General features: G+C 29.3%; 7 protein-coding genes across 8 annotated transcripts in view; 2 read left to right on the forward strand and 5 right to left on the reverse strand.

Annotated features, from left to right (window-relative positions):
* LOC103568179 (heterogeneous nuclear ribonucleoprotein K) overlaps positions 1-889 on the reverse strand; it is a 44927-nt gene extending 44038 nt beyond the window's left edge. Inside the window, exon 1 of the mRNA XM_008544914.3 lies at positions 758-889. The gene's annotated coding sequence lies outside the window, so the exon portion shown is untranslated. The remainder of the gene's footprint in view (positions 1-757) is intronic.
* A 456-nt stretch (positions 890-1345) lies between these two features.
* Positions 1346-1890, forward strand: LOC103568176 (uncharacterized). The gene is made up of 2 exons (XM_008544906.2): positions 1346-1725; positions 1786-1890. The coding sequence occupies exons 1-2, from the start codon at positions 1360-1362 to the stop codon at positions 1888-1890; spliced, it is 471 nt and encodes a 156-aa protein (XP_008543128.1). The 5' UTR covers positions 1346-1359.
* An 82-nt stretch (positions 1891-1972) lies between these two features.
* LOC103568175 (uncharacterized) lies at positions 1973-4795 on the reverse strand. Its single transcript, XM_008544905.3, has 3 exons — positions 4467-4795; positions 2429-2635; positions 1973-2342 (listed from the first exon to the last, which is right to left on the reverse strand). Exons 1-3 carry the CDS (start codon positions 4571-4573, stop codon positions 2078-2080), a joined length of 579 nt encoding a protein of 192 aa, XP_008543127.1. The 5' UTR covers positions 4574-4795; the 3' UTR covers positions 1973-2077.
* A 1101-nt stretch (positions 4796-5896) lies between these two features.
* On the reverse strand, positions 5897-8772 carry LOC103568174 (mitochondrial import inner membrane translocase subunit TIM44). Its single transcript, XM_008544904.3, has 4 exons — positions 8687-8772; positions 7066-7812; positions 6635-6998; positions 5897-6560 (listed from the first exon to the last, which is right to left on the reverse strand). Exons 1-4 carry the CDS (start codon positions 8687-8689, stop codon positions 6313-6315), a joined length of 1362 nt encoding a protein of 453 aa, XP_008543126.1. The 5' UTR covers positions 8690-8772; the 3' UTR covers positions 5897-6312.
* A 48-nt stretch (positions 8773-8820) lies between these two features.
* Positions 8821-10076, forward strand: LOC103568172 (p21-activated protein kinase-interacting protein 1-like). Its single transcript, XM_008544903.2, has 3 exons — positions 8821-8983; positions 9099-9261; positions 9323-10076. The coding sequence occupies exons 1-3, from the start codon at positions 8906-8908 to the stop codon at positions 9991-9993; spliced, it is 912 nt and encodes a 303-aa protein (XP_008543125.1). The 5' UTR covers positions 8821-8905; the 3' UTR covers positions 9994-10076.
* Positions 10077-10090: 14 nt separating this feature from the next.
* On the reverse strand, positions 10091-20048 carry LOC103568171 (neprilysin-4). 2 transcript variants are annotated; one of them, XM_053738270.1, is made up of 14 exons: positions 19886-20048; positions 18434-18540; positions 14198-14259; positions 13925-14094; positions 13476-13721; positions 12715-13196; positions 12445-12589; positions 11964-12178; positions 11708-11884; positions 11474-11636; positions 11011-11059; positions 10858-10925; positions 10610-10746; positions 10091-10522 (listed from the first exon to the last, which is right to left on the reverse strand). In XM_053738270.1, exons 2-14 carry the CDS (start codon positions 18443-18445, stop codon positions 10181-10183), a joined length of 2268 nt encoding a protein of 755 aa, XP_053594245.1. In that variant the 5' UTR covers positions 18446-18540; positions 19886-20048; the 3' UTR covers positions 10091-10180. The 2 variants fall into 2 exon arrangements, with proteins under 2 accessions (XP_053594245.1, XP_014296414.1); XM_014440928.2 differs by having other exon boundaries at positions 19642-20048.
* Positions 20049-21904: 1856 nt separating this feature from the next.
* LOC103568347 (dipeptidase 1) lies at positions 21905-26121 on the reverse strand. The gene is made up of 7 exons (XM_008545182.1): positions 25904-26121; positions 24666-24798; positions 23606-24212; positions 22872-23130; positions 22512-22596; positions 22344-22419; positions 21905-22139 (listed from the first exon to the last, which is right to left on the reverse strand). Exons 1-7 carry the CDS (start codon positions 25985-25987, stop codon positions 21905-21907), a joined length of 1479 nt encoding a protein of 492 aa, XP_008543404.1. The 5' UTR covers positions 25988-26121.
* Positions 26122-26271: the final 150 nt, after the last annotated feature.

Consider the following 26271-nt stretch of genomic DNA (forward strand, 5'->3'; position numbering starts at 1 on the left):
AAATAAATGCTGATTGGTAAATGAGCGTAAGTAAATTGCCGTTATCTAACAAAGCTTATCTTGGATAATCCATAGTGATTCGCCCAACGCTTTGCGTCTGTGAGCAAACGGAGCGTTATCGGTTCGATAACGCGTCGAACGACATTGTTATGTAGTGCTAGAAAATAAAGCGTCCTCCTGCTCCACACATTTTAGCGAACCGAGGGAGAACGAATGTTAACGAACAATCATTTCTGCTCCACTCAGTCGTATATTGAATTGAGTTGCTCAGAAGAGTCCCGATATTACAGAGACTGATATTTCCAGGCTGCCATGTATATCCGACACGATGCCCGGCAATTTCAGGATGAAAATACTAGAAAATTTTCTTGCGTACAAAATATAAAATATTACTCATTTCAAATCATTACCAAGACTGCGACTCATTTAAAATTTAAAAATGTCGTGAAAAAAACTATGGCAAACAGGTTGATGTGGAAACTTCAGCTCGGTCTCTAGAGAATAATGTGCGGAGAAAAAAGTAAAAGAAAAAAAAGAAGCAATAATAAATGAAACGAGAATAGCTGCAAGGGCAGTGGCATCTAAATAGCAATTTTACCACGCGTACGAAAGAGGGCCGGTCAAGCGCGATAAAACTAACCCCTAAACACATCACCATTAAATTGCGCAGTAAATTTATTGCTATTTTTTAAATATTTAAATAAAGTTTAGTCATTTTATTATATAATAAGTGATTATAAAATCAATTAATACTTACGTATGATATTCGTTGAAAGTTGAAGCTCAATGATTTCGGGATAATTCTCACTCACAAAAACACGAAAACTTCAACTACAGCAACGACGGCGCAATGGCGAGTCATTTAATGCGTTGTAGCACTGCGCCACTACGGACACACTGAGGCCATCTACCGGTTTTTTTCTTCGTTATATTTGTATGAAGAGTTTCATTGGATTTTATTTTAACCAATCAGATAATTTGGTCCTTTGCGCGGGATAAATTGTTCGACTTCAGAGCCCTCTTTTTTAAATTCTTGGCAATTAATTTTTGAATTTTTTTACGAGTGTGAATGTAGCAGACATCAGACAAATTTAAAATTATAAATAAAGTAAATAATTAAAAATATATTTATAAAAAATACACTTATTAGTTTTTATAATACTTTTTGTATTTTTTTTTTAACAACGACAAATTTAAAAAAAAAGTATTTAAAAAAATTGCACTTATAGTTTTTTAAATTTTCTACATGTGCATATTTTTAGTTTTTTTTTTTTTTTATGTAATTGATTTGTTGAAAAAAAAAGTCCGAAAATTGCCAATTGTCTGCTAATTTCAGGATATTTTATTTAAAAAATAAATATGGACGCTGAAAGTTTATATTTTAAAAAAGCTATTGAATCAATGGATAAAGATATTGATTTATATAATGTTCAAATTAAAGAAAATCAAAGAAAACGTTTGAAAATCGAACAATCGATTTGTGAAATTGAAATGTTGATTGAGAAAGCAACGAGAATTATTGAAAGTAACAATAAAAAAAATGAAGACTATTGGATAAGAACTCGTGATATTGATGAGGATTATAAAATTATGAGCAAATTTATTTCTGATACTAAAGTTAATGAATCTGTTGATAATTTACTTGGGAAAGTTGGAAATTTAATGGAAGATAAAATTAATTATGAAAGTGAATTTAATAAAATAAAATATTCAGTCACTGACTTAGTAAGTAAAGTCATTTTTTTTTGTTTACAACTGTATATTGAAACGTAATTTATTTTTTAGCAAAAGAAAAAAGAAGCTCTCTGGCAACTCAAGAATAAATTCAATAAATTAGAAGTATGCAGTGAAGAAATATTATCTAAGCTCGAAGAATTTAAATCTGCGTAAGCGGGATTCAAAAGTTATTTAATAACACCAAAAATTTATGTAACGAAACATATATCAAATTGTAATTTATAATCTAGTAATACTGTACAAAAAAATCTCACTGATGGATAAAATACAATAAATTAATTAAATATTTATGATACATTTAGAAACTAGTATCTACATTTTTTAAATAACAATAATTTTATTAGTTTCCAAGCATTTGTAAATAATTTTGCATGGACTCGGATGTTTTTTCCATATGTGAAAGTGAAAGAGAACCGGACTTTAGTGCCCGAGTCACTCGATCTTCAACTTTATGAGCTAAACTTCTTTTTTCTTCAACTCGTTCAAGCAATAAAGTGTTTTCAGCTTCTAAATTACTCAATATCTTTTCCAGTCTCTCCTGCTCTGCTTTGATTTTCATTGCATCAGGAGTTCTTAAATGTTCTATTACATTTCCAGGAGGTCTCCTATAAAAATAACCAGTTAAAATAAAAATCCACCAACTACGGAAAAATAAATTCTGCTATTGGTTGTAATAAAAAAAAATAACTACCATGCAATTTTATCTGGACTTTGCAATGTCTCTGCTACCAACTCCTTCACTTTGCCAAGTCCCTCAGCTAAGTTTGCCTCCGCTAATATTTCCTCCAAGTCGTAATCCATACTCTCGTATAAATCTTTTGCCATGGCTTTGTGTAATTTTCTTACTGTCAGGGGTTTTGAGTTTAAGTACGTGAGACATTGCGCGAATTCCTCCTCACTTAAATAGAAAAAAAATTTCATACATTTACAGACAAATAAATAAATAAATTAGTACAGTAAATAATAAATAATAAAACTTGAATAAAAATCAATATTACAAAGTAATAAAATATTTTTCTGTAATCAAATCCGGATACTTATCAACGTAATAAAGAATGCAATCAATCTGTATTCATTATAGAGCAAAAAAGTAAATATATTTCATAGAATTACTATCGAAGGAATAAAATAAAATAAATAAGATAAAAAAATGGTCGCAGATTGTATCGTGATATTCTTTTGTTATTCATTCTCTCTTCTATTGAGTTCAATATGTCTGTTCTGTAACATAATCGCCGGGATCGAATTTTTCTTTGTCCCAAATACAAACAAAGAACGTCGGTTTCGACTACACACTCTCTCAGTCAACCAACAAAACTCATGGCTTCAAGCTTGAAAGCAGCAGCTTTTTTTTTTTATCGGAATTTCATTTCTTTTCCATTTTCCCGATCTACTAAATAGTTACTCTCTATTGCAATGCATCTGGATGTTAATTTAAACAAGACGTTGACGAAGCCATCCTCAGTTATATGAAAAATATACATATATAAAGAATTTAGATGAATGTGTGCGCGCGATCAGGCCGGGACAGGTGCAATGTGATATAAAACAACACTATTGCATATATCCAGACCTAATCGAGCACGTTTACACGGTCGAAGGAGGCCGAAGACCTCGTATGTATATATGTTTTTCCGATATATATGTATACATACTTATACATGTATGTATATTGTAATAAAACCACGTCAAGTGTCTCTTCTTCTCTCTTCCTCTTGCAGATTCAAATTTACCGTTTCTCGATCCATTCTAATGTAATGTAACATAATGTAATGTAAGCAGACATGGATGATTATAAATCAATTGATTGCGTAGGAAGAGTACAGTTCAAGTTAAAAAATATATAATAAATGTATATATTTAATTTCCGGGCATCCAAGTAACGGAGCAAGTTTAAACCCGTTTGATAACCACCGATGAGTCTTCTTGGCTCCGGTTATTTTATTTCTTCTTTCTTCACTTATTATTTCCATATCTCTCCCATTATATTGTAGCAGCATCAGCTACTGTACCATATCCAACTAACCGACTCTCTTCTGTTGATGATCGTGAGACCAGACCTAAAATTCAAAACCACGAACGTGCTTGAGAGCCTCTACTCTGGCCAACTGGATTCTTTGTCCTGAGTTCCCGACACAGTAGTCAAAAGATCCGTCCGTGTACCAGTGGCATGGGGAGAGTGAAGGTTTTAGGTTGGTTGGTTGGTTCTTCGTTTATATATATATATATATATATACTAACACAATACATAAGAACCAACTAATGTAAAGGTTCGCGTGTCCCTTGAGATTGGACAATGGGCCAAACTTAAACCGAGCGGAAGAATAAGAATGCGGTGAGGCGTGAACGACGGAAACGCAGTAGTCTCAACCCAGACAAATTACGATATACATTTACACATTTATAAAACAATTTATACAACTACATATAAATTGTTTTATCACGAATATGTATATATGTAATTTAATGATGATGCTGCGTATAATAAAAAAAAATTAATTATGAATTGTTTTTAAAATTCTGATGCCGACCACGTGAGTGAACAAGCGTTAACTTATAGGACACATTAGTATGCAAACCACGAAGGCCAATGACATCAAATGACACTACGCGTCCCGTTGGATTTATCTCGACAAAAGCTCACATTGATACATAAAAATGATATGACTTAAAATAGCATTGAATATATATTTTATTTAAAATGAAATTTAAAAAATTTAATTACTCACCTAACAGACTCGCTGATGTTTTTCATGATACTTTTAATTGTCGCACGAAATGCCAGTGCGTCGTCTGATTGATGCGTAGTTGTCTTTGTGTCAGTAGTGTCTTCCATCGCGGGTGATATTTAATTGATGAATAAGTTGGTATTTAATTGGTACTGGTGTGAGTTTTGATAAATTTATTGGTGGTACAGAAGAATAAGATGATGTGTCTTAGCGTGTGTACGATGATAAAATGAATCGAAACTGGGTTTCACTGAAATCTCGCCGGCGATTCCTTTGTTGTCACAAACCCAACCACGCCGCAACTTGTAACGGTCCTTTAAACACGCTCTCATTCGTTGATTTTGAAATTAAATTTTTTTACCGCCAGAGAGAGCTACTTGGTCATTTTTAAAAATGGCGGGTGTTTAAATGAGTTACTGGTACTTGTGATTATTAAATAAAAGAAAAACAAGACCTGAGTAGCAGAGACAACATTAAGATGTCATAGAGATGGCCTTGAAAGATAACTTGTCCTGGATAAGACAAATTTTATTTTATCTGAGCCATCTTCGTCATGTTGCTGGAGTGTCAATCCTATTCTACAAATAAATAGTTAAAAGAAAAACGTAAGAAATTGTTTTTACTTGATATGACTAAAAAAATTAATAAACATTTAGTTGTATATTATTGAATTTTAATTTTAAGTAGAACTGACACGAGATTTACTGCGCCACCAATCACAGAAGTTATCAACATCATTTCAGCATCCAGTTGAAAGTCTTTGTTGATAATTCTTTCAACAGCGAGGTAAAAAAGTATTCCAGTTACTACCCAGATCAACAAGACCGGGGTAAGCGCTCCGATAATCTAAAAAAAAATTATATTTTTTAATTTCATTACTACACTGAGCGAAAAAAATTTTCAACAAGATGATATTTTTTGACCCAAAAATTTATTTTTTTGATGATCGTCAACAAAACATACTTTTGTCTCGCTATTTTTTTTATATTCAAAAAATTATTTTACAGTTAAAAATAATCGAATACTAAAATTTGAAATCATCATTCTTTTGTTTATTTAAATTTGCATCAATTTTGTTCTAAGAAGAAAATATTTATTTGAATGTCCCGAGTAGCACAGAGACAACTTAAGATGTCATAAAGATCTCTTTGAAAAGGACAAGACTAATCTTATTTTGTCTCAAAGTCAAGTTTTGTTAAATAAATAAGACGTAGAGATATTGGTCCGAGGAGTCATAGAAAATTTGTTTTCTTTTTCCCTTTTAAAAAAGTCATTTCAATTAAAAAATCGTTAAATTGAAATAAAAATATATCTGTCATCTTCCTTCACAGAAAACTAGAAGTGCATATAAATAAAAACAAAAAGTATAAACTCGTTCTAATGAACATTTATTTTTATCTTAATTTACTTTGTACATTATAAAATTAATTACGCTAATACGGTTGATCAATCATTTTCTTATATACAGAGGAAGTGTGTTATTTAAATATATATGTATATATTTTACATATAATATACGCGATATTTAATTTATAAAAAAATACCCGGCTGTAAAAATTGTTGTCATTTTAAATACAAAAGAAAAGTTTTTTTGGTTTTTCAACCAATTAAAATATAAGTATCGTGCTAAACTTATGCATGGCAACAAAGAAAAACTCATAAACTTTAATTAATCTTTTACATGTCAACGGAACAATAATGTCATCTAAATTGTCGTAAATTTTAAACTCTACGGAAAACTCAATAATAATTTACAACGCGCGATACTCTAAGAAAGTTCTGTTTCTTTAAATCGGATAATTATTTATTATGTTTTAAAAACAAATAAATGATAAATTAATTTTCGCTAGACAAATTGTTCGCTACTATTTGCACTCAGTTCAAGTAATCGCCAAGCTGATGATGGATTAATTTCACTTGGATCACGACACAGAACCCAAATATAATTAACTCGCATGACTTTTTCAGGATCTCCTTCCACTACATTATCATTAGCGTCTCTTATGCACATTATTTGTTGTGTCTGAAAGCTTATCACTAGTACCGGGCCTTGCTCCATCATTTTTCCCATCACGAGATCCACATTATCGATATCTAATTATTTGAAAATATAATTTTTTAAAATTAATTGCAAATATAAATTAATAATCAATAATGAATTTAATTACCAAGAATTTTATTGTCCATTCGATAGCCTAGTTTTTTAGCCTGAGTCAAAGGCTGGGAAATTAAATTATATGGAGCTTCGTGACACCAGTCTTTTAATATCTCCAAGTCTCCACGAATCATAGCTTCCAATATGTTGGGTATAATATCAGTTTCACACTCTCTTATAAATTTTATTTTATCAAAACTCGGATCTAGTTTACAGAGTTCCGTTAGTGTTTCCGAAAGTTCCGTTTTTTGGAACAAACCGCCCATCAAATCCGTTACTTTATCTGTTAGTAACCTTGACGCACGAATTACTGGATTATCTGACTCGTCGTATTTTATTTTCCAGTCTAATACTTTATTGACGTAAGGATTATTGTCCTAAAAAATAGATAAATTATTTATGAAATTTAAAAAACTGATTTGAATAATAAATAAATTTAAATACCTTAAAGTTTTGCCATGACTGATAAAACTTTGAGTCTTTGTGTAACTCAACACCAGTTGCTTCGAAATTAGCTTCGACTTCTCTATCTTCTCTCTCCAAGACTTGCTTACGTTTCCTCAACTGTTTCAACGGCTCATAGACATGATCACGAATAGTATTATTATCTAATTCTTTGCGCACAACTTCAGCAGTCTGCGATATTGTTTGAAAAGCGCTACTTTTACCGATAGCTTGACTTTTTTCTGATATAGATTCGGCGGCACCTTTCGCTGATCTTGTTATTTCTTCACCCAACTGTCCTGCTTTCTTACCCAGTTCTGTTTTGCTGGCCTCATCCAGCACTCCTTGAACTTTTTCCTTAAGTACGTCTAGTTTTTCTTTCAATACTTCCGAGCCCTTTGAAGCTTCGGACTCAACAGACTGAAATTTTTGTCTCGCTGACTTAAGCGCGTCTGACTGCTCCAGTTTATCAGCTTCTTCGCGGAATTTTTTAAGTGACTCTTTCATTTCTTTATTTTTTTGCATTTCTTGTTTTATGTTATCAATAAATTTAGAAAAAAAAGACGGCTTTCTTCCCTGACTCGAGTAATGTCTTAATTGAAAAGTCGCATCTACTACACATGGCATTTTTTCTTCAGGTCGTCCTATCAATGAACATTCTTTGAAACCATAATAAATTTTTTTTCTTCTTTGTGTTGCTTTTGCAAGACCTGCAATACTGGATCTGCATGCTGTGAGATTCCGAAACTGTAATAAATTTATATTTATTATTATTACCAAGACATTACAATAAATTTAAATTATATTAAAGTTAGCTGACGTCTAATAATTTTCAAAACAATAAATTTAAAAAAAAATAATTCAAATAATTGCACTCATAGTTGTTTTAATTTTCTGCACCTGCATTTTTTTCGTTTTTTTGTAATTAATTAGTTAAAAAAAAATTCAGAAATTTTTAATTATATGTTAACTTTAAGATTATTAAATTATGAACGAGTGTGAATTCAACAGACATGTGACAACTCATAAATTTAAAATAAATAAATTCAATTCAAAATAAATATTAATTCAAAAATTTAAAAAATGTTCACTTGCCAGTTACATTCACTCATAAAATTTTTTCAAAATAATAAATTATTAAAAATATATTTCAAATAATTGCACCCATAGTTTTTTTAATTTTTTTCATTTACATATTTTTAATTTTTTTTTGTAATTAATTAGTTGAAAAAAATTCAAAAATTTTTTATTTTCTGCTAGCTTGGATCATTAAATTTCATCATGTTTTTTAAAGAAATTAAATTAAAAAAATACTTATAATATAAATCAATAATTCCTTAAAAAATAATTTTTACAAAAATATTATTTTATTAATTTAAAATTAGATAACTATTTTTAAATAATAAATAAAAGGTGAAGTAAATTAAAAAAATAAAAAATGCTTAACCATGAGGATAAATTTACGGGAACATAACCTAGTTTTCTACATGATAATTTAAATAAACATGTGGTTAAATAAATAAATAATATCTCCATACATTTAAATCAATTAAAAATAAGTAACAATAATTATTAAAGTAAATTAAAAGTATGTCTTCATTTATTAATCAATAATATTTACCATTTTATCGGAATTATTTCTATAAGTTTATTAAATAATTCACAAGACGACCCGGCAACTGCCTAGTAAAAAATATTAAGTAACTAGTAAATTTAAAAAAAAAGTTTTACAACCTGCAATAAATTACTAGATCATATGATTGATTGAAATGCATATTTTCACCACGTGCATATTCTAATATTGTTTTTTTGAGTTAAATACTAAATATTTAAAGAAAAAATGACAGAAGATTTTGAAATTATTGTTGGAACTTACGAGCAATTTTTGCTGGGTTATAAAATTCACAAGGAGGAAAAAGTAAGTGTTGTTTTATATCAATAGTAATTACAAAGTAATTAAGTAATAGGTTAAGTTTATATATTATTTATGAGTAACATTGAATAAATGAAATTTAATAAATTTTTATTTACAGAAATATAAACTAGAACGTAGTTTTGCCACAAAAGATCATACTGCAAGTATCAGGACAGTATCATCTAGAAAAAATTATTTGGCATCAGGAGCTGCGGATGATTGCATAAATCTTTATGATATGAAAAGTCGTACAGAATCTGGAAAATTGATCCATCACAATGGTAATTTATTTATTTAATTATATATTTTATTGTGGAATATATATTTAAACTCCGTTCCTAGGTACAGTAAATTGTGTAACATTCACACCAGATGCAACTCATCTCCTCAGTTGCAGCAGCGATGGCAATATTGGAGTGGTAAGATGTGGAAATTGGCAATTGGAAAAAAATTGGACGTCAGCTCACAAGAACTCTGAGGTAAATACATTAGCAGTGCACCCTACTGGTAAATTAGCGCTATCAGTTGGTACTGACGGAGTATTGCGTACTTGGAACCTAGTAAAAGGACGACAAGCTTACGCGACGAACTTGGTACCCAGGTTGAAACTTAATGCCAAAAACATAACGGTCTTACGATGGAGTCCAGACGGTATGAAATATTTGATGGCGGCGAACAATCAGCTGGACGCTTACACAGTAGAAAATGCTGGTCTTTGTGCTGAGATTACACTTGACTCGAAAATTGTTTGCGTTGAATTTATCAGTGACAATGTTATCGTTATCGGGCAGGAAAATGGTACACTTAAAATTTGGGACATAGAGCAAGTGACGGAACTCTTATCAACTATAGGTCACGACGCACGTGTTAAGTGTCTTGGCCATAGAGGAAAATATATTGTTTCAGCTTCGAGCTCTGGAGAGGTTAAACTCTGGAAATATGTAAAGCAAAAGTTGAAATTTTTGACTAAGGCAACGTGCGATGCGAGAATAACTTGCATGACTTTGATATAATTTTAATAATTACTTTATTAGATAATAATTTTACATCGTAAATGTACGACATTATTTATATAATACAAATTTTTATCTAAAAATTTCTATCTACATAATTATTTATTAATCATAAAATATTTACAGTTTAAATAATTTTACGTTTATGTACAATTGGTCCTTACGATCAATAATTTGTAGAGCACAATTACCACAGTATACACTTGTGGGGAGGATTCATTGGGCTTCCTAGAGGACATTTCCATGCTTTTGAAAAGTCTAAATTATTTGACAGAGTCCCAATCACACGAAAATGATTGGGTGCATGTGCCCCCTCAATAAGTTTAGACTTCAAAGCGCCGTTCGTATAATTTCCGCACCAAACTTGAGCGAATCCAAGAAAGAACAACTGATCTTGCGTGTACTCAGCCAGCCCTGGCAGAGCTTGCGGGCTTGAATTTCTGGCTTTCAATCTCTGGTAAGCTCGATAGGCTTCGCGAATCCCTCCATTGTCAGCAATGTTCTCACTCTGAGTGTTTATCCCATTGACCTTAAAAAAAAAATAAACAATAAAATTATTTATACTCTTGACATCTTAAATCAAGGCTTTTATCAAATGACAGTAGTGTCTTGTTACCGTAAAATTATTACTGAGCTCTGGTAAATGATAGTTACTATATTGTTTAATGATACACTCAACTTTCTCGTGGTAATGTTGTAATGTCTCATCACTCCACCATTGACGTAGATTGCCGTTCTCGTCGTATCTGCGGCCTGGTGTATTAACGCAAAGTATATTATTAGCATTTACGATAATTTACTCACTAAAATAGTCAGTAGTATATACATATGTATATATATTTTAATATTATTATTAGAGTAAACCTTGATCGTCGAATCCGTGCGTTAGTTCGTGACCCATTATCGCCCCCATCGCTCCGTAATTGATAGATCTGTTAAAAAAAAAAAAAAAAAAAAAAAAAAACATATATTTATGTGTAAATAACATTGAAATATTGTTATATAAATATGTATTACTCTAATCCGTTTCCATAAAAAGGTGGATGCAGGATACCCGCCGGGAACGCTATAAATATTATTTTTAGTTAATAAAATATTTATTATTATGAGCAAAGGACAGAATTTTTGTCTTAATTTAAAAATAACAATTAATGGTGTGAAATTTTTTAAATTACGCCGAAAATATTGGTCGTATGAAAAAATTTTTCAAATAAAAGTTGTAGGAAATTTAATTTTCTAAAAAAAATGTCTCTTACAATTTTTTCGTAAGACTAATAAAAAAACCGTAATTTCAAAATTAAATTTCTTATAATTAATGAAAATTAAATTTCCTACAACTTTTGTTTGAAAACTTTTTCTATAAGACCAATATTTTCGCCGTAATATCCAAAATTTACATCATTCATTTCGAAATTAAGGCAAACTCTTGTCCCTAATTAAACTAAAAAATATATATATTTAAAAAAAAATAAATACTTACTGACGGAATTCAAAATAGCGCTGTAAAATGCATTAACAGTTGTCCCAGTAGATATCCAACGGTCTTTATCGGGTTTTTCTCTTAAACTATTGAGTGTTTTATTAGTTCCCACGTCCGTGAGTCTTAAAAATGTGTCAAATAATTGTCCTTCAATAACTTCGGCCTGAAAAAAATAAAATGTGCTGTTAATTGAACACAATATTTATTGTATTTTAAATAATCTGATCAAATTACCCCATCGTAAAATTCATCTAATTTTTCAGGGTCCATTATCCACTCGGGAAATCCGACGAAAGGTCTCATTGCATTTAGTTTTTTATGAGCTCTTTGTCGCGTTCCAATATCCATCCACTCTAATTCTGTAACCATTTCGTCAAACGCCGCTCGGATGTCTAGTAACATCTCTAATGCCTGTTAAAAAATTTATGAATTTTTTTAATTTGTTATTTTATAGTTAATTAAGTATTTATTTATTCAAGTGAATAGGGACCTTTTCTTTAGCTTGTTCATTGAAATGTCTTTGCACATATAGATAAGTGAGAGCCATTCCAAAATTAGAATTTACGTTTCCCGTACATCCTTTCCATCTAGATGTTTTTTCTTTCAATCCAAATACTTTTTGTGAAAATTGAAAACCAAGATCACGAAATTTTTGTAATGTCAGAGGAGCGACTGTTGAGTAAACGGTCCACCAAACAAAGCGAGCTGGATTATTAAAAAAAAAAAATAAACTCGGTCATAAAACCATGGCAATAATAAATTAACATTAAATATACGCAGCGAAAATGAATATTAGATAGCTTTTGATGACCCATGTGACCCCTTGATTGTAGCATAATATTTTTAAAACTTACTAATGATAGTGATAGACAAATAAAGAGAAATTTAATCACGTGCTCTATTATTTCTCTTTATCTCTATTATTTTATATAAGTTTATAATAAATAAATAAAATTTCCATTGATATTAACCAATAGTCGAAGGAGGTGTGTCTGCTAAAAGCTGCGGGAGCTGCTGCAAGTACAGAAGATCCATTACGATAACACGATCCTCTTTGGGGTCAATAACAACATCTGTGTTCTCAAAAACTGCATCAACATATCTCGTCCAATTCCACTTGAATAGAAAAAAATAACATAAAATTACGCAATAAATCTTTTAAGTACATGGACAAAAAAATGATAATTTTTCTTATGTTCACAAGGGGAATTTCCTATGCTGCCATAGTAAAAACTTTTTACCTTCACTGCATGAAGATCCGTCAACTGTTGAAGCTCATCGATATTTACATCATGGAGCAAATGATTTGAACTTCTCCTTTCTTCCGGTGTCTCCATTATCTTAGCGATTTTAGTACTTGTGTTTAGTATTTCATCAGCAAAGTCAGCACTTTTATCACTGACTCCTGCTAACTCGACCATAGATTTAACGTAGTGTTTATATTCAGTCAGCTCTGAGTTGAATCTGACTGGGTCCAGCAAGTAACGTTCGCTAAATCCTGGAGATACTTGTTCCATCATCATACGATTCCGCGATGTATTTCTTACATCTTCACTGATGTAGAAATTTAAAAATATATTAAGACCCAAGTGTCGTTGTGCTGAACCAGCAATTGTTGATAAATCAAGGTCTATTAATTCATCATCAAATATTGGCTCTTTAGGAAGACCTAGTTTTTTTAAAACTTTATATATTGGTGTTAATCCTAGACTCTCGACCTTTGCTAAAATTAAATTGTTCAAATAATTTATTCAATACATATCTGTACATTTTTTAAATATAAACTCTATATTATTGAACTTTCATCAATAAAATATATATGCACTCTAAAAAATTATGAGTGAATTCGGAGAACGGATTTTATTTAAATCCAAATTTCAGAGTTTTAAAAAAAATCACTCGCTTACGGAGTAAATTTTGAGTTTATTTACCTCCGTATTTAACCCGCATTCACTCCGACATTTTTTATAGTGAGAGATAGTTATTATTTTTAAAAAAATACCAGTATCCATGCACGTTTTATAAAGTGATCTTGCGAGTTTAATTGGCCGTAAATCATTGTCCTGATCAGGCTCTTCAAGAAGTACCCTCAAGTTTTCAAGCAAATCTTCTCGAAGAAGACTCAACTGATCCCAAGAAGTCTGACTTTGCGGAATAGGATTACGTGAAATCCATCCCCCGCAAGCAAACTTATAAAAATCATCACACGGATCTATTGTTTTATTTATTGACTCAATTATCCTTGCGGCTGTAAAATAAAGTAATTATAAAATTCAAGGATTTATTTCATAATAAAATTGTAATTTATTCCTTACTGTTTAATTTAAAAAAAAATCATCTGTCTTAAGGATTTCGTTACTTAACAAGAGTAAGATTATACCAAGACAAGATTACATGATAACGGTCGTTAATTTTTAACACGTCGATTAAATAAAGTTAATGAATCGTTACCTGTTTTTATGCACTCATCACTCTGACACATCTCTTTATATTCTTCTTTACGGAAAACAGCCATTTGCAAGGTCAGTGTAGCAACTAATGCAATCACAGCAACAGCCAACAAGCCTACCACAATTACTAGTCGGGTTTCTTTTCTCGTTTTTTTTTCATCCCATGTGTACCTGAAAAAAAAACTTATTAGTTTTCTTGTAATCAGTTAAATAATATATTTATTTATTCAGTAGTTAAATAAATTACAGTTAAAAATTTTATCAGGCGACATACCAAGGAACATCCGACTGTTTCACTTCCTCGGGACTCCTTTCATTGTTCTCTGGGTCGTTTACCTATCGGTAAATCACATTAATATTTAAATTAACATTCGGCAATTGGTATACAAGTGAAGCGATAGAATAAAGTTAATAAATATTACAATAAAAATAAAAATAAGTAATTATTAATTTAGTAGCAACGGTACACTAAAAAATTGGGAGCAAATTCGGAGTAATTATGGATTTTATTTAAATTCAAATTCACTCGGAGTTCTGGAGTTTTTTTTAAATTCACTCTGCATACGGAGTTTTTTTCCATATTAAAATATGATATTTAAATTACCCGACGTCTCATAACTTTTGGACTTTTTTTTAAACAATAAATTATAAAAAAAAAAATATTTGAAAAAATTGCACCTGTAGCTTTTTAAATTTTCTACATGTGCATATTTTTAGGTTTTTTTTTTTAAAATTGAGTTGAAATAAAAATTTGAAAATTGTTAATTATCTGCTAACTCCAGTCAGGATTAAAATAAATTCTTCTTCAGAGTGAACTTCACTCAGGGACTAAATAAATAAACTTCACGCGATTGAGATTCACTCCAGATTTGACCCAGGTTCACTCCGCAAATATTTAACAGTAACGATAAATGAAATGGGCAATACATTAATTAATTGTTGCTGAATAATCATTGCAATTATATAATTGTAGGTGCAGTGTATCAATTTCCTGTGTGTATGAGTAAGAAAAAAAAAATAATAAATAAAATATGTAGACCAGGGTCAAAGTGTATTTAGAACGATGATCGAAGGCTTCACCTCGCCCTGGAATCATCACGATGTCATCAACTACAACTAACCATTGCCCTCAATATCCTGTACTAGTCCCTAGACAATAATTCCATTGTGATAGAAGATGATGATGACGGGTAAGTGTACGTAAGAGAGAAAGAAAATTAGAATAGAAAAAAGATAAGTAATGATAAAATTATCTCTACGCTAAAGAAGATGATGATGATGATGATAATAATGAAATGAAGGACCATGTCAATGAGCCACTACTAAATTATAAATCTCTCAATATGTTGTCATCATCAAGAAAATATTAAATATATGAATTGTCAATGCCAACTACAGAAGGCAATTAATTTTTCTTATAAATTATAACTCAAACCTTGGAGTGATATTTTATATATATGGAAATAAATATTGATTGTTATTTTTTCTAATTTAGTCTCATCTCTAAATACCACCAGCTCTCTGAGACTTGACTTCTGACAAGTGCTCAGATATCTCATATTTTATCTCTATAGTTTTGTTTTTATTTGACGTTGCCTTAACGGAAGAACTTCTTGCTGATGAACTCATCCAAAAGTGTAGGTCTAAAAAAATCTACTGAAGATATTTTTTATGCGCCGTCTGTTTTTCTTGTCCGTGAGAAAGAATTTTAATGATTTTTCATATTTTCTTTTTTATCATAAATCTCTGACGTCTATATGAAACTTATTAAATAAAATTATTTATAATTATTTACAATATATATAATCATGATTTATAATTAATATTAATTGTTCCAGGATAATTGGACTCTATTGTTGATAATTATTTGCTATCAATTACTAATAAATATAATCTTACTATCGGAACATTCAGTTCCTGTCGAGACTTCACTAGTCAAGGTGAATTATATATAAATATAAATATATATCTATGTATATATATATACGTGACTGACAAAGTTAAATGAATAATTCAATCGCTGATTTATTTCCGTGTGGCGACGTATCATCCGTGTATTGATTGTTTTATCTTAACTCTAAAAATACGTGCGGTTTTTTTATTTTTATTTATTTTTTTTTAAACATACATGTAATTTTATTATCTGTCAAAAATTATAACTTATCAACGTTGATATTTTTTATTTAATTATTTTTTTCCCCTTAATTAAATTAATTTATATACATTAACTCTGTCTTTATTTACTTATGCATAAATTAAAGTGTAGACATTTAAATTAATTTTTTTTTTCATTTTCAATTGCAGAGAAAAATAAATTATTCAAATGAAAGAAAAAAAAAAGTGCGGGAATTTTAAAAACAGCAGATATAATTTTAGTTTAAAAATATTTTATCAAAGTTTAAAAAAAAGTAAAATAAACAAAGTAGGAAATGAAAAATGAATAATTTAAAATTAGTTGTAGAATTTGTAAGAGACAGAGATGAATTATACTCTTTTCCTCTTAGAGAGAAGTACTGCCTAGATGACTTCCTGTGAATTACTGAGGCGAGATGATAATATTAGGCGGAGGTTTTAAGTATCAAGAACACGAGATTGGGATAGATAAAATAAAATTTTGTTAAAAGAGTAAGACTGATGAAATATAGGAAAAATTTAAATATATATGTATATATTTATGTATGTATGCTGATACATATCTACACAAAAGCAAGAACGTGAGGAGAAAGAAAAAATATTATTTGCTTAAACTTCAGTTGTGTGTCAATTCTAAAAGTATAAACTTTTAACACATCAGTAGAATGACAATCAGAGTCAATGCCTCTGATAACGTAATTCTCGTTAGATGAACCCTTGGATCGAGGTGTTGCGTGCATATCTGCACAACTGCATCTCTCATTGTCTCATCTCTCTTTACTATACTAATCATAAACCTCTTCTCTGATACATCTACTCTACTTCCTACTCGTCACTCATATATCGGGGTAGACGTACCAGTTTAGTTGTACGTTGTACTAAACATAACAACTGGTCAATTTCAATTTATACATTAAACGCATATAAAATGATTCACACTTATAACGATATTTTAATAAAATTTTATCAAGGGTAACAGGATCATGTTTTCGGATAAGACAAAGTACAACTTTTTGTACTTGATAATTTATATTTTATTATTTATATATTTTATAATTTGCAATACGAAAAAAAAATTTTCGTATTGCAAATATGAAATATTTGTAAATATTAAAAATTCATAAATAATAGTAAAAATTCAAATCTGTTATCAATAATTAGTACTATTATGTGCTTAATGCAAAGTAGTTTACTAATTTTTGTAGATTCCTAAAAACTACTATCAATTATTTCAAAAAGTAACTAAATATTATTACTTTTAGGTATAATACGTGACTTATTAGTGAAAGTTAATTAATTTATGGCATAATCTATTTAAAAGTAATGATTGGTCAAATTAACAACTGCTATCTTAGATACTGATTTTTCCAGCCGAAAATTCCAAAAGTTACAAACTTTTATTTTATAAATTCGATATCACTGATCAATTATTAGCTTAAAATATCATTTATTCATCATTATAAATTAATTTACAATATACATAAATCATATAAGTGGTAAATAATAAAATGAAAAATTAGTATACTAGATATTGATTTTTTGCTCATAAAAATACCGAAAATTTTAAACTCTTATTTTATAAATTCTATCCAATTGACTAATAATTAATATAAAATCTTATTTATTCGTTATTATAAATTAATTTATTATATACATATATCGAATAAGTGATAAATAATAAAATGAAAAATTCGTATACTAGATCTTTATATATTAATATGTACGTTTACTAATTTTTCGGTTGCTCATTTTAAAAATTTTGTTATGTTTATTTGAATAGTAATAACTGTAGATACCAATTTATCGATACTCTTTCATATTAATTTTAATAAACGAAATTACAAATTTCGATTTCCATGTGTATCAAATTTTAAAATAAATAATAGCCATTTTGTAATATATATAATGATCCTTGCTTGATATTAGTATCGAATATACTAATTTTAAGTCGAAAATAAACTACAAACTATTAAATTTTTGAGCATCATTTTGTTCCGTGTACATATTAACAGTTTTTTTGTGTTAATTAATTTTATAAATTTCTTTTACTGTGTAGATTTGCATGTAAATATATCATGAGCTGTGAGATGACTTAGACATTAAGGTACGACGTCTATAAAAAAATTAAAAAAAAAAAAGTCCATAATTTACGTCATTACAAAGTCCACATGGTGATGACACAAAAATGAATATTGTCTTCTCAATAGTAAATGTATGCTTGTATAATTTAATTGTAGATGACTAGAATTATGTGGATTCCAGTTACCTGAGAGTATTGACACATAGAATTGATCTAATTTTAAAAATTACATTCAAGATCTTAAGAAGATATTACACACGAAAGATGAATAAATAATGACAATAATGTATTACTCACCTTGTATCGCATCTTTGTGTTCGAATGTTGTCTCTCAATCTCAATTTAAATTCAACCGTACTGTTGTGCTTGTATTATCTGCAACTAGTAATGTGCAAATCACTTGTCTAGAACAAAAGCAAGTACACATTTATTAGCTAGGAGACTGCACACCGCTAAACTTTACCAAGTACAATTACATTTAATGTGTATACATAAGCCTTTAATTTTATTATATTACTATACGATGGGTTCTCTTACGCTGAATCACGCATTAATTTATTTAGCATCTAATCATTACAATAGGCAACAGATACACGATTCAAAAATTCGAGGTATCGTCCAAATTTTTATTTTATTTTTTTATCCATTCGTTCATTAATTAATTAAAAAATTAATAACCAATAGTCAATAATTATTTATTCTATTTAATCATCTGTCACTATTATTAATTATTCTATTATATATTATTGCAGGTAATAAATTAAATGAGGGCAAATTAGCGGGTTTAATTATTGAAGACTTTATGGAGAAATTTATACGGAAGCTATTAATTATTTAAAATAAAAATATTATTAATAAAAAAATGTAATTTGCTACGTCATTAATATGTTTAATCAGTGTTTCTATTAAATTTTAAACGGTTGTACTTTTTAAAATAAATAACAACAGTCTAGTCTATAGGATTTCACTTTACTGATGAGTATGAGGATCATAATCAACGACGCGCATCCCGATGAGTTTTGCTCTCGAAAGCATCAACACGCTGGACTTTTAAATGCTAATAATAATGCCAACTTGTAATAGACATATTCATGTATTTACATGTATATGTATATACATATATATATATATATATATATATATATATATATATATATATATATATATATATATATATATATGTGATTTTATTTTGTAAAAAAACATACATTTGGTTATAAGTGTGTCAGTAAGATCGAATGATAGGACAGAAATAATAAATTGCATTGCATGGAAAAACCGGCTGATATTAATTTATTTATCGGTAGTATCTACAAAACTGATGTGTTACTTTGAATTAACTTTTATTTTTTATTAACAATTAAATAAAACTAAATGAAGTGATGTGATATATAGTTTATCACATACACTTTCCATGGAGACTTCGTCGGTGCATGAAATAAAATACAAAAGTGCAAATAAGATCAAGTTTTATCGTGATTAAAGAAGAGAAACTATCGACTTACGTTTTCAGTACCAGCAAATTTTATTTTGAATTTTAAATTACAATTGCAATGTCTGATAGCAACTATTTATTTTGTTTTCAATCAACAGTCAACAGAAATATGATGAATATTTTAAATATTTATGATAAATTAATAAACTTTCACTTAAAATTTTTTTAACTTGAAAAATTAAAGTAAAAAAAAACTATGTGAAAAATTAACGATCACATTTCTTTTGGTTGTTGTTAACTTGGCTTATTTTTACCATCGTGAAAAAAGTTGTAAGAGCTGATGAGTGATTAGTACATGTTGCTGTAATACGAAAGAAGATTAATATTGTTTTTAAAAAATAAACGCGGATTTTAAAATGAGATTGAGACTACAGCGCGCACGTGTAGAAGACCGCGGTCCGATGGACCGGTTGTCAACTGCAATAAAGTTCGTATGTGCAGAGGAATAAAGAGTCTGTAATCTTAAAAAGCCCCCACTTCATTATACTCCCGCCTCAACTTTCACACCCCCTTCTGACACTCAAATAACGCGCTCGGTTCTGCGCAGCTTTTAATTTCATCCCGGGATTGTAACAATAGGAAATTACCCACTATACAGGTAAATAATATATAATAATAGTATACATATATTAGGGTGATCCAAAAAAAATCAATTTATCGAATTCATGGTTTATAAAAGATCTACGTACCGAAAAAAAAATTATCCTGTTGGAAAAATTTTAAAAAGTGTCGGTAGCCATTTTTAATTTTTTCATTTAAAATATTATAACTTTTGAACCGTTGGAGATAAAAATTTGATTCTAGAATATTCTTGTAGAGTATTAAATTTCCAAAAAAAAGTCCTGGTAGTCAAATTTCCAAACTCGATGTTTCGTATACTTATAGGCCATCAAAATCTAGAGTAACGGAATTATAGTTTAAGGCTCTATTATTAAAAATATCACTACAAAAAATTTTTGGGATTAAATTTAATGCCCTACAAGAATATTCTAGAGCAGATTTTTATCTCAAACGATCCAGAAGTTACAATATTTTTAATGAAAAAAAAAAAAAAAAAAAAAAAAAAAAAAAATTGGCGCGTTATTTAAATGAGAAAATTCAAATCGCTACGGATACTTTTTAAAATTGAGCTAAAAACTTTTCCTAGTAGAATTTTTTTCTCAGTATATAGGTCATTTGTAAGCCATAAATTTCATAGGTTGTTTTTTTAGGATCACCCTAATATATATATATATATATATTTATATATATTAGAGGAAATCATTCATTTTCACTACCCTCACTAATAATTTTTTTTTATAATAAAAAAAAAATACCGACTATTATTTTTCTTTGTCCAATATATTTATTAATAATGTGTGGGTTTTCGGCTTTCATCTCTCAAACTTATTAACTGTCTGAGACTACCAAGAAACAATTCGTCCAAAGTACTTGATTAATTTAATAATTCGTGTTAACATTACCCGATTTAACATCCTCTATATAAATCTTTCAATCATCATTACAAGCTTTCGTACAAAAAATCAATCAACAAAATTAATCAACTAATTAATTAAAAATGCCAAATAATTACACACAATTTGATTACTTAATAATGTCTTAAAGCTGTAACACTTATGAATAAACATCAATTTGTTTATTCGACTTTTAAATTTGAACAAATTTTTTACAACTATTAGATAAATATTTATTTGCTATGCGCGTGTACTTTAACATCAATTATTAAATTCAATGATACGGTTGGGGCTTTCTCGAACGTTCACGAGTCACGCGTAAATTGTCAGAAGAAAGTAGACTATTTTAAACTGGAATAATGCCAAATATCTTGCAAAGATATTTAATCTACTGATAAATAATAGATGTAAAGTATTATAATTCAAATTTAAAAAATAAAATAACAAATACTGATATTTTAAAGTCGCTACTAATCGACTTTAAAAACAAACTCATCACCTCATTATTCCGAGTCTAGTTTGCAAGTTTAATACTCTATTTATAAGATCGATTCAATTCACTAGAGCGTACCCGAGTCGCTTGAATGTTTAAATTGATACCGATTATATTGTATGAGATTTATCGAGAGTATCTCAATAATCGGGTATCTAAAAATATATATAAATATATATGGAAGGAAATAATTAAAATTTTAATTATTATCATTAGTATTTTTTTTTTTAAAGTAAATAATTTTTTATTTTTATTATAAAATAGTAAACAGTTCAACTAAACTAATTTTTTTACATTGCAATTGATGAGTAAAAATTTTTAAAAAATTATTCATCGTGATAACGACAATAAGACGTGTCCTCGATAAGTTCTTGAGGTATCCATTCCTCATTTGGTGACTGATTGGACAAAGAAGCGGCGTGATTTTCAACTTCTTTCATTATTCTAATCAAATTTCCACCCACGAGTTTCTTTATGTCTGATGCAGACCATTGACGATCTCGCGTTAATTCAGCCAATAATAAAGGATAACCAGAGACATCAGGAAGTTCTGTTGGTGGACTGGAGGACATATTTAAATATAAAATAGATATGGAATCTCCTTTGTTTTACTAATTTTTAAAAATATGTATAAAGAAAAGCTACTGCTTGAATACTAATTGCCTATGATAATTTAAGAGAAAATAAAAATAAAAAATAATTATATTGCAATACTTGAAACAAACATTTGTTTGTGGTTTCTTTGTTTCATTGAATTTAACTGACCTCATTATACCGTCATATCCAGCACCAAGACCTACATGATTAACCCCTGCGGTTTTTCTTATATGATTTATGTGCGCTGAAAACGGATGAAAAAATAAATTGGAAAAAATTTTAAAAAGTATTGTCTAGTTATTTTTATTTTTTTTTAAGTAAATATCTTTCTCTCACCGATTACATCATGCATAGAAGCTGCGTCTCCACAGCTAAGATGAGCGCTGTCGAAGCTGATCATCACCAGGCCACCGTTCAGTGACTAAAAAATTAAATCTTAGTTGAGTAAAAAAAATTTTAATCATTATTTTTACTGTAAAAAATTTTCGGAGTGAACGCGGGTTAAATTTGGAGTGAATGCGGATTTTAAAAAGTCCAGATCACTCCGCTGAAAAATAAGCTCCGAATTTACTCCGTATGCGGACAGAATTTTGAAAAAAACTCCAAAACTCCAAGTGATTTCGGATGTGAATAAAATCCGTTATCATTTCAAATTTTTTACAGTGTATTATATTTTTTTAGTATTAAAACTTTTACCAAGTATCTGAGTATATCGTCAGGAACGTTACTGGATGAATTGCAAAGTGCACGAGCAGCACTGTGAGAAAATATTACCGGAGCTTTAGTCATCGACAGCGTGTCTTTCATCGTACGAATAGAAACATGAGAAAGATCTACAAGCATTCCTAATCGATTTAATTCTTTCACAACTGATTTACCAAAAGTAGATAGACCGTCACTGTGAAAGTCTAGCGGTGCGTCTTCATTTGGATCTTCTACTGAAGAGGAATCAGCCCTGTAAATTTTAACATTTCATTTTTTACCATAAGTAAATCTTGATGGCTATTTTGCCGCCCTATTAATATTTGAAACAGTAAAAAAGTCATGAAGATGTCATTACTTTTTTACAGTTTACTTTTTTTCTGAATTGAGCCAAAATTTTTTGAAATTTATAGAGTAGAAGAACCAGTTTTGGACACGACACCATTTGTCGACACGATGTTTTATTTTCATACAAAGAATATAAAAATTTACCACGACAATATGTGTAATTGAATTATCCTTGATTATGTGAGAAAGATTTGTGATATTTTTGCCTATTGTATAAATTATCTTATCAAAATTATCAAACTGTCAAAAACAGGTACTTAGTGTCCAGAAACTAATAATTCTACCCCGAAGTAAAAGAAGAAAAAGAAGGCCAGTAGAGTAAATTATAATTTCTATAAAACCTTGTAAATAATAGTAAAATATAAGTATATTTTTCTTACCACGGTGTGTTACATTTATGTGTCAATGTCATATATCGCGCGCCAAGTAAATGGAAGCTCCGTAATACAGCCATTGATGCTCCAATGCTGTGGCCACCTTCAATACCAACAAGACTTGCAAGCACACCATCTTTGTGAGCTTTTTCCAATTCCTTACTCGAAGTAACGAGTCTCATTCTTGATGGATACTTAGCTGTCAGTCTTCTCACAATGTCTATTTGTTCCAAAGTTAATTGAACGGCATCCAAAAATTGTGATTCGCATGGAACGTAAGCTGACCAAAACTGTGCGCCCATGTTCCCATGATCAAGTCTCACAAGATCAGTCTGCCAATAGTTATCAAAACTAGCATTCAATGATAAGTCTTTATCGAATGGGAAATCCCGTAAATGAGTACCCCGGTGCTTTCGAAGATTCCAAGCGAAATCATTCCGTCCATCTATCAGAGGAGTTTCGCTGAGTATTCTTTTGACAACTTGGAGTCTTGCTTCAAGTAAATGAGAGCTACGTAACTCTAAGGCTAAAGGTAAACCTACTCCAGCTACCAAAGCACAGCCTAGAAAAAATACTCCGCACATTACGAGCCACCGTCTTCCTGTACTACGGCCTGAAAAATAATTAGAGCATCTTATTAACAGTCAAATAATAGTTATTTTTTTTTGTAATAATTATTTTCAAATTATTGTTAATAGATTTAGTATAACTAAAGGAAATAACTTTGGTATCAATGACAGTTCTACCGGAATAAATTACAATTTAATCATCCGTAAAAAGAAATCCATGAAAATCTTAAGTTCATCGCGGTGTCACGCTTTACTTTATGTAAGTTAGTGGTCAATGAACATAATGCAAACTTGCGGAAAATTTTGTCTTTAACAATTGAATAAATTATTTTTTTGCTAATCTCGAAAGTAAATTTTATTTATTGCATAAATAACAAGTGGAAAGTAAATGGAATAATAACTGTGTGATGTAAGTAACAAAAAATACAATAAATAATTTAATTATTGATAAAATTTATCAATTTAAATTTTATTTATTAAAATTACATTCAAATTACCTCGTTCTCGCGCTGGTTCTTTGTCTTTATCAGCAACTAACGTAGAGACTCGTGAATTATTTTTAAGATGATGCAAAGCGTCACCGTTTGGCAATTTTCTCATTAATTCCGGTGAAGATAATTGAAGACATGTCTGCAATAAAAAATTTTATTTAAATACTTTTTTGCTTTACAACACAACTGAATAATTTTTAATTTTATAAACAAAACATTTTTTTTTTAATCATTTACAAATTCAAATTTTCCATCTCGGCTGCCCAATTTCAAAACATAAGGGAAAAATTTAAAAAAATTAATTTTTTAGTATTTTTAGTTTCAGTAGTCTTGTGAATATGATTTACTACATATTTAAAAAAGTATTTTGTTTACAAAGTTGTTTCAAATAATAGATTGCTGTGAAAAATATTTATCATGACATGTACCCGGAAAAAAATAAACTTTAAAAATTATTGTTTTAAGTTACAACCCAGAACTTGGGTGTCATTATGGAAAATTTTAAAATTTCAAATAATAAATTTCATAATACGTGTCGTCAATTTTTTAAGTATCCGTTACGATTTTAAAGTTTAAATAATAATTTTTTTTTGCCTAGACAATAAATTTATAAGTGTGAATGTAGCAGACAGACAAATTTAAAATTACAAATAAATAGAGTAAATAATTAAAAAAAAAATATTTTTAAAAAATGCACTTATTAATTTTTTAATTTTTTAAATGCGCATTGTTTGTAAATATTATTTTTTAATTATTTACTCTATTTATTTGTAATTTTAAATTTGTCTGATGTCTGCTACATTCACACTCTCATAAATTTTCATACTTATCCTCTAATTATTCACATTTAAATTATATAAATGAAAAGATTACTATTTAAAATGATAGCATTTGCTGATCAAATTGTCATTAAATTACTTGTTGTTTTCAATTTATATAGTTTATTTTTTTTCCTAGCAGAGCATTGTTATACATTGATAATGTTAACATGATATTCGATGGTATGTATGATAATTTTATGTGTATAATTGTCAGTTCATGTTAAAATATTAATTATTTTTTGTATAACGCCTGAAGCAGTAAATTATTGCGAAACGTCGCGTGAAAGAGTAATAAATATTAACTGATTCACCTGATCCTATAACATCCTCTGAAAAATCATTTATATATAGAATAAGGGTCTGAATAAAACTAATAATATTTTTTTCAGTTACTGTGATTTTAAATTCGGCAGCAGTACTTACTTCAAGTATGTCAACGTCTTTTCGTCTAGGAGGTGGGGAGTGAAAAACCATACCATCTCTGCTCACCCCATACAGTTCAAACATTGTCTTATGGCTTAGCTATTTTAAAAGTGAAATTGCTTTTAACTTTCTCTCTTATTCTATTTATCTCACTCTCCTCCCCTGTCTTTACTCTCTCCCCTGTCTTTCACTTTATCTACCACTTCCTCTGGTGTCGATCTTCCAACAACCCTCTAAATACTAAAACCGCGTTTATTATATCCTGCAAGAATGTATTATCCACGCAAGCGCCTGGCCCATGTATATATTGATCATTTAACAAAAAAAGAAAAAAAAAACTATAAATTAAAAACTTTGAAATTCAATCT

This window comes from Microplitis demolitor, chromosome 4, assembly GCF_026212275.2.
Source record: "Microplitis demolitor isolate Queensland-Clemson2020A chromosome 4, iyMicDemo2.1a, whole genome shotgun sequence".
NCBI classification, from domain to species: Eukaryota; Metazoa; Arthropoda; class Insecta; order Hymenoptera; family Braconidae; genus Microplitis; species Microplitis demolitor.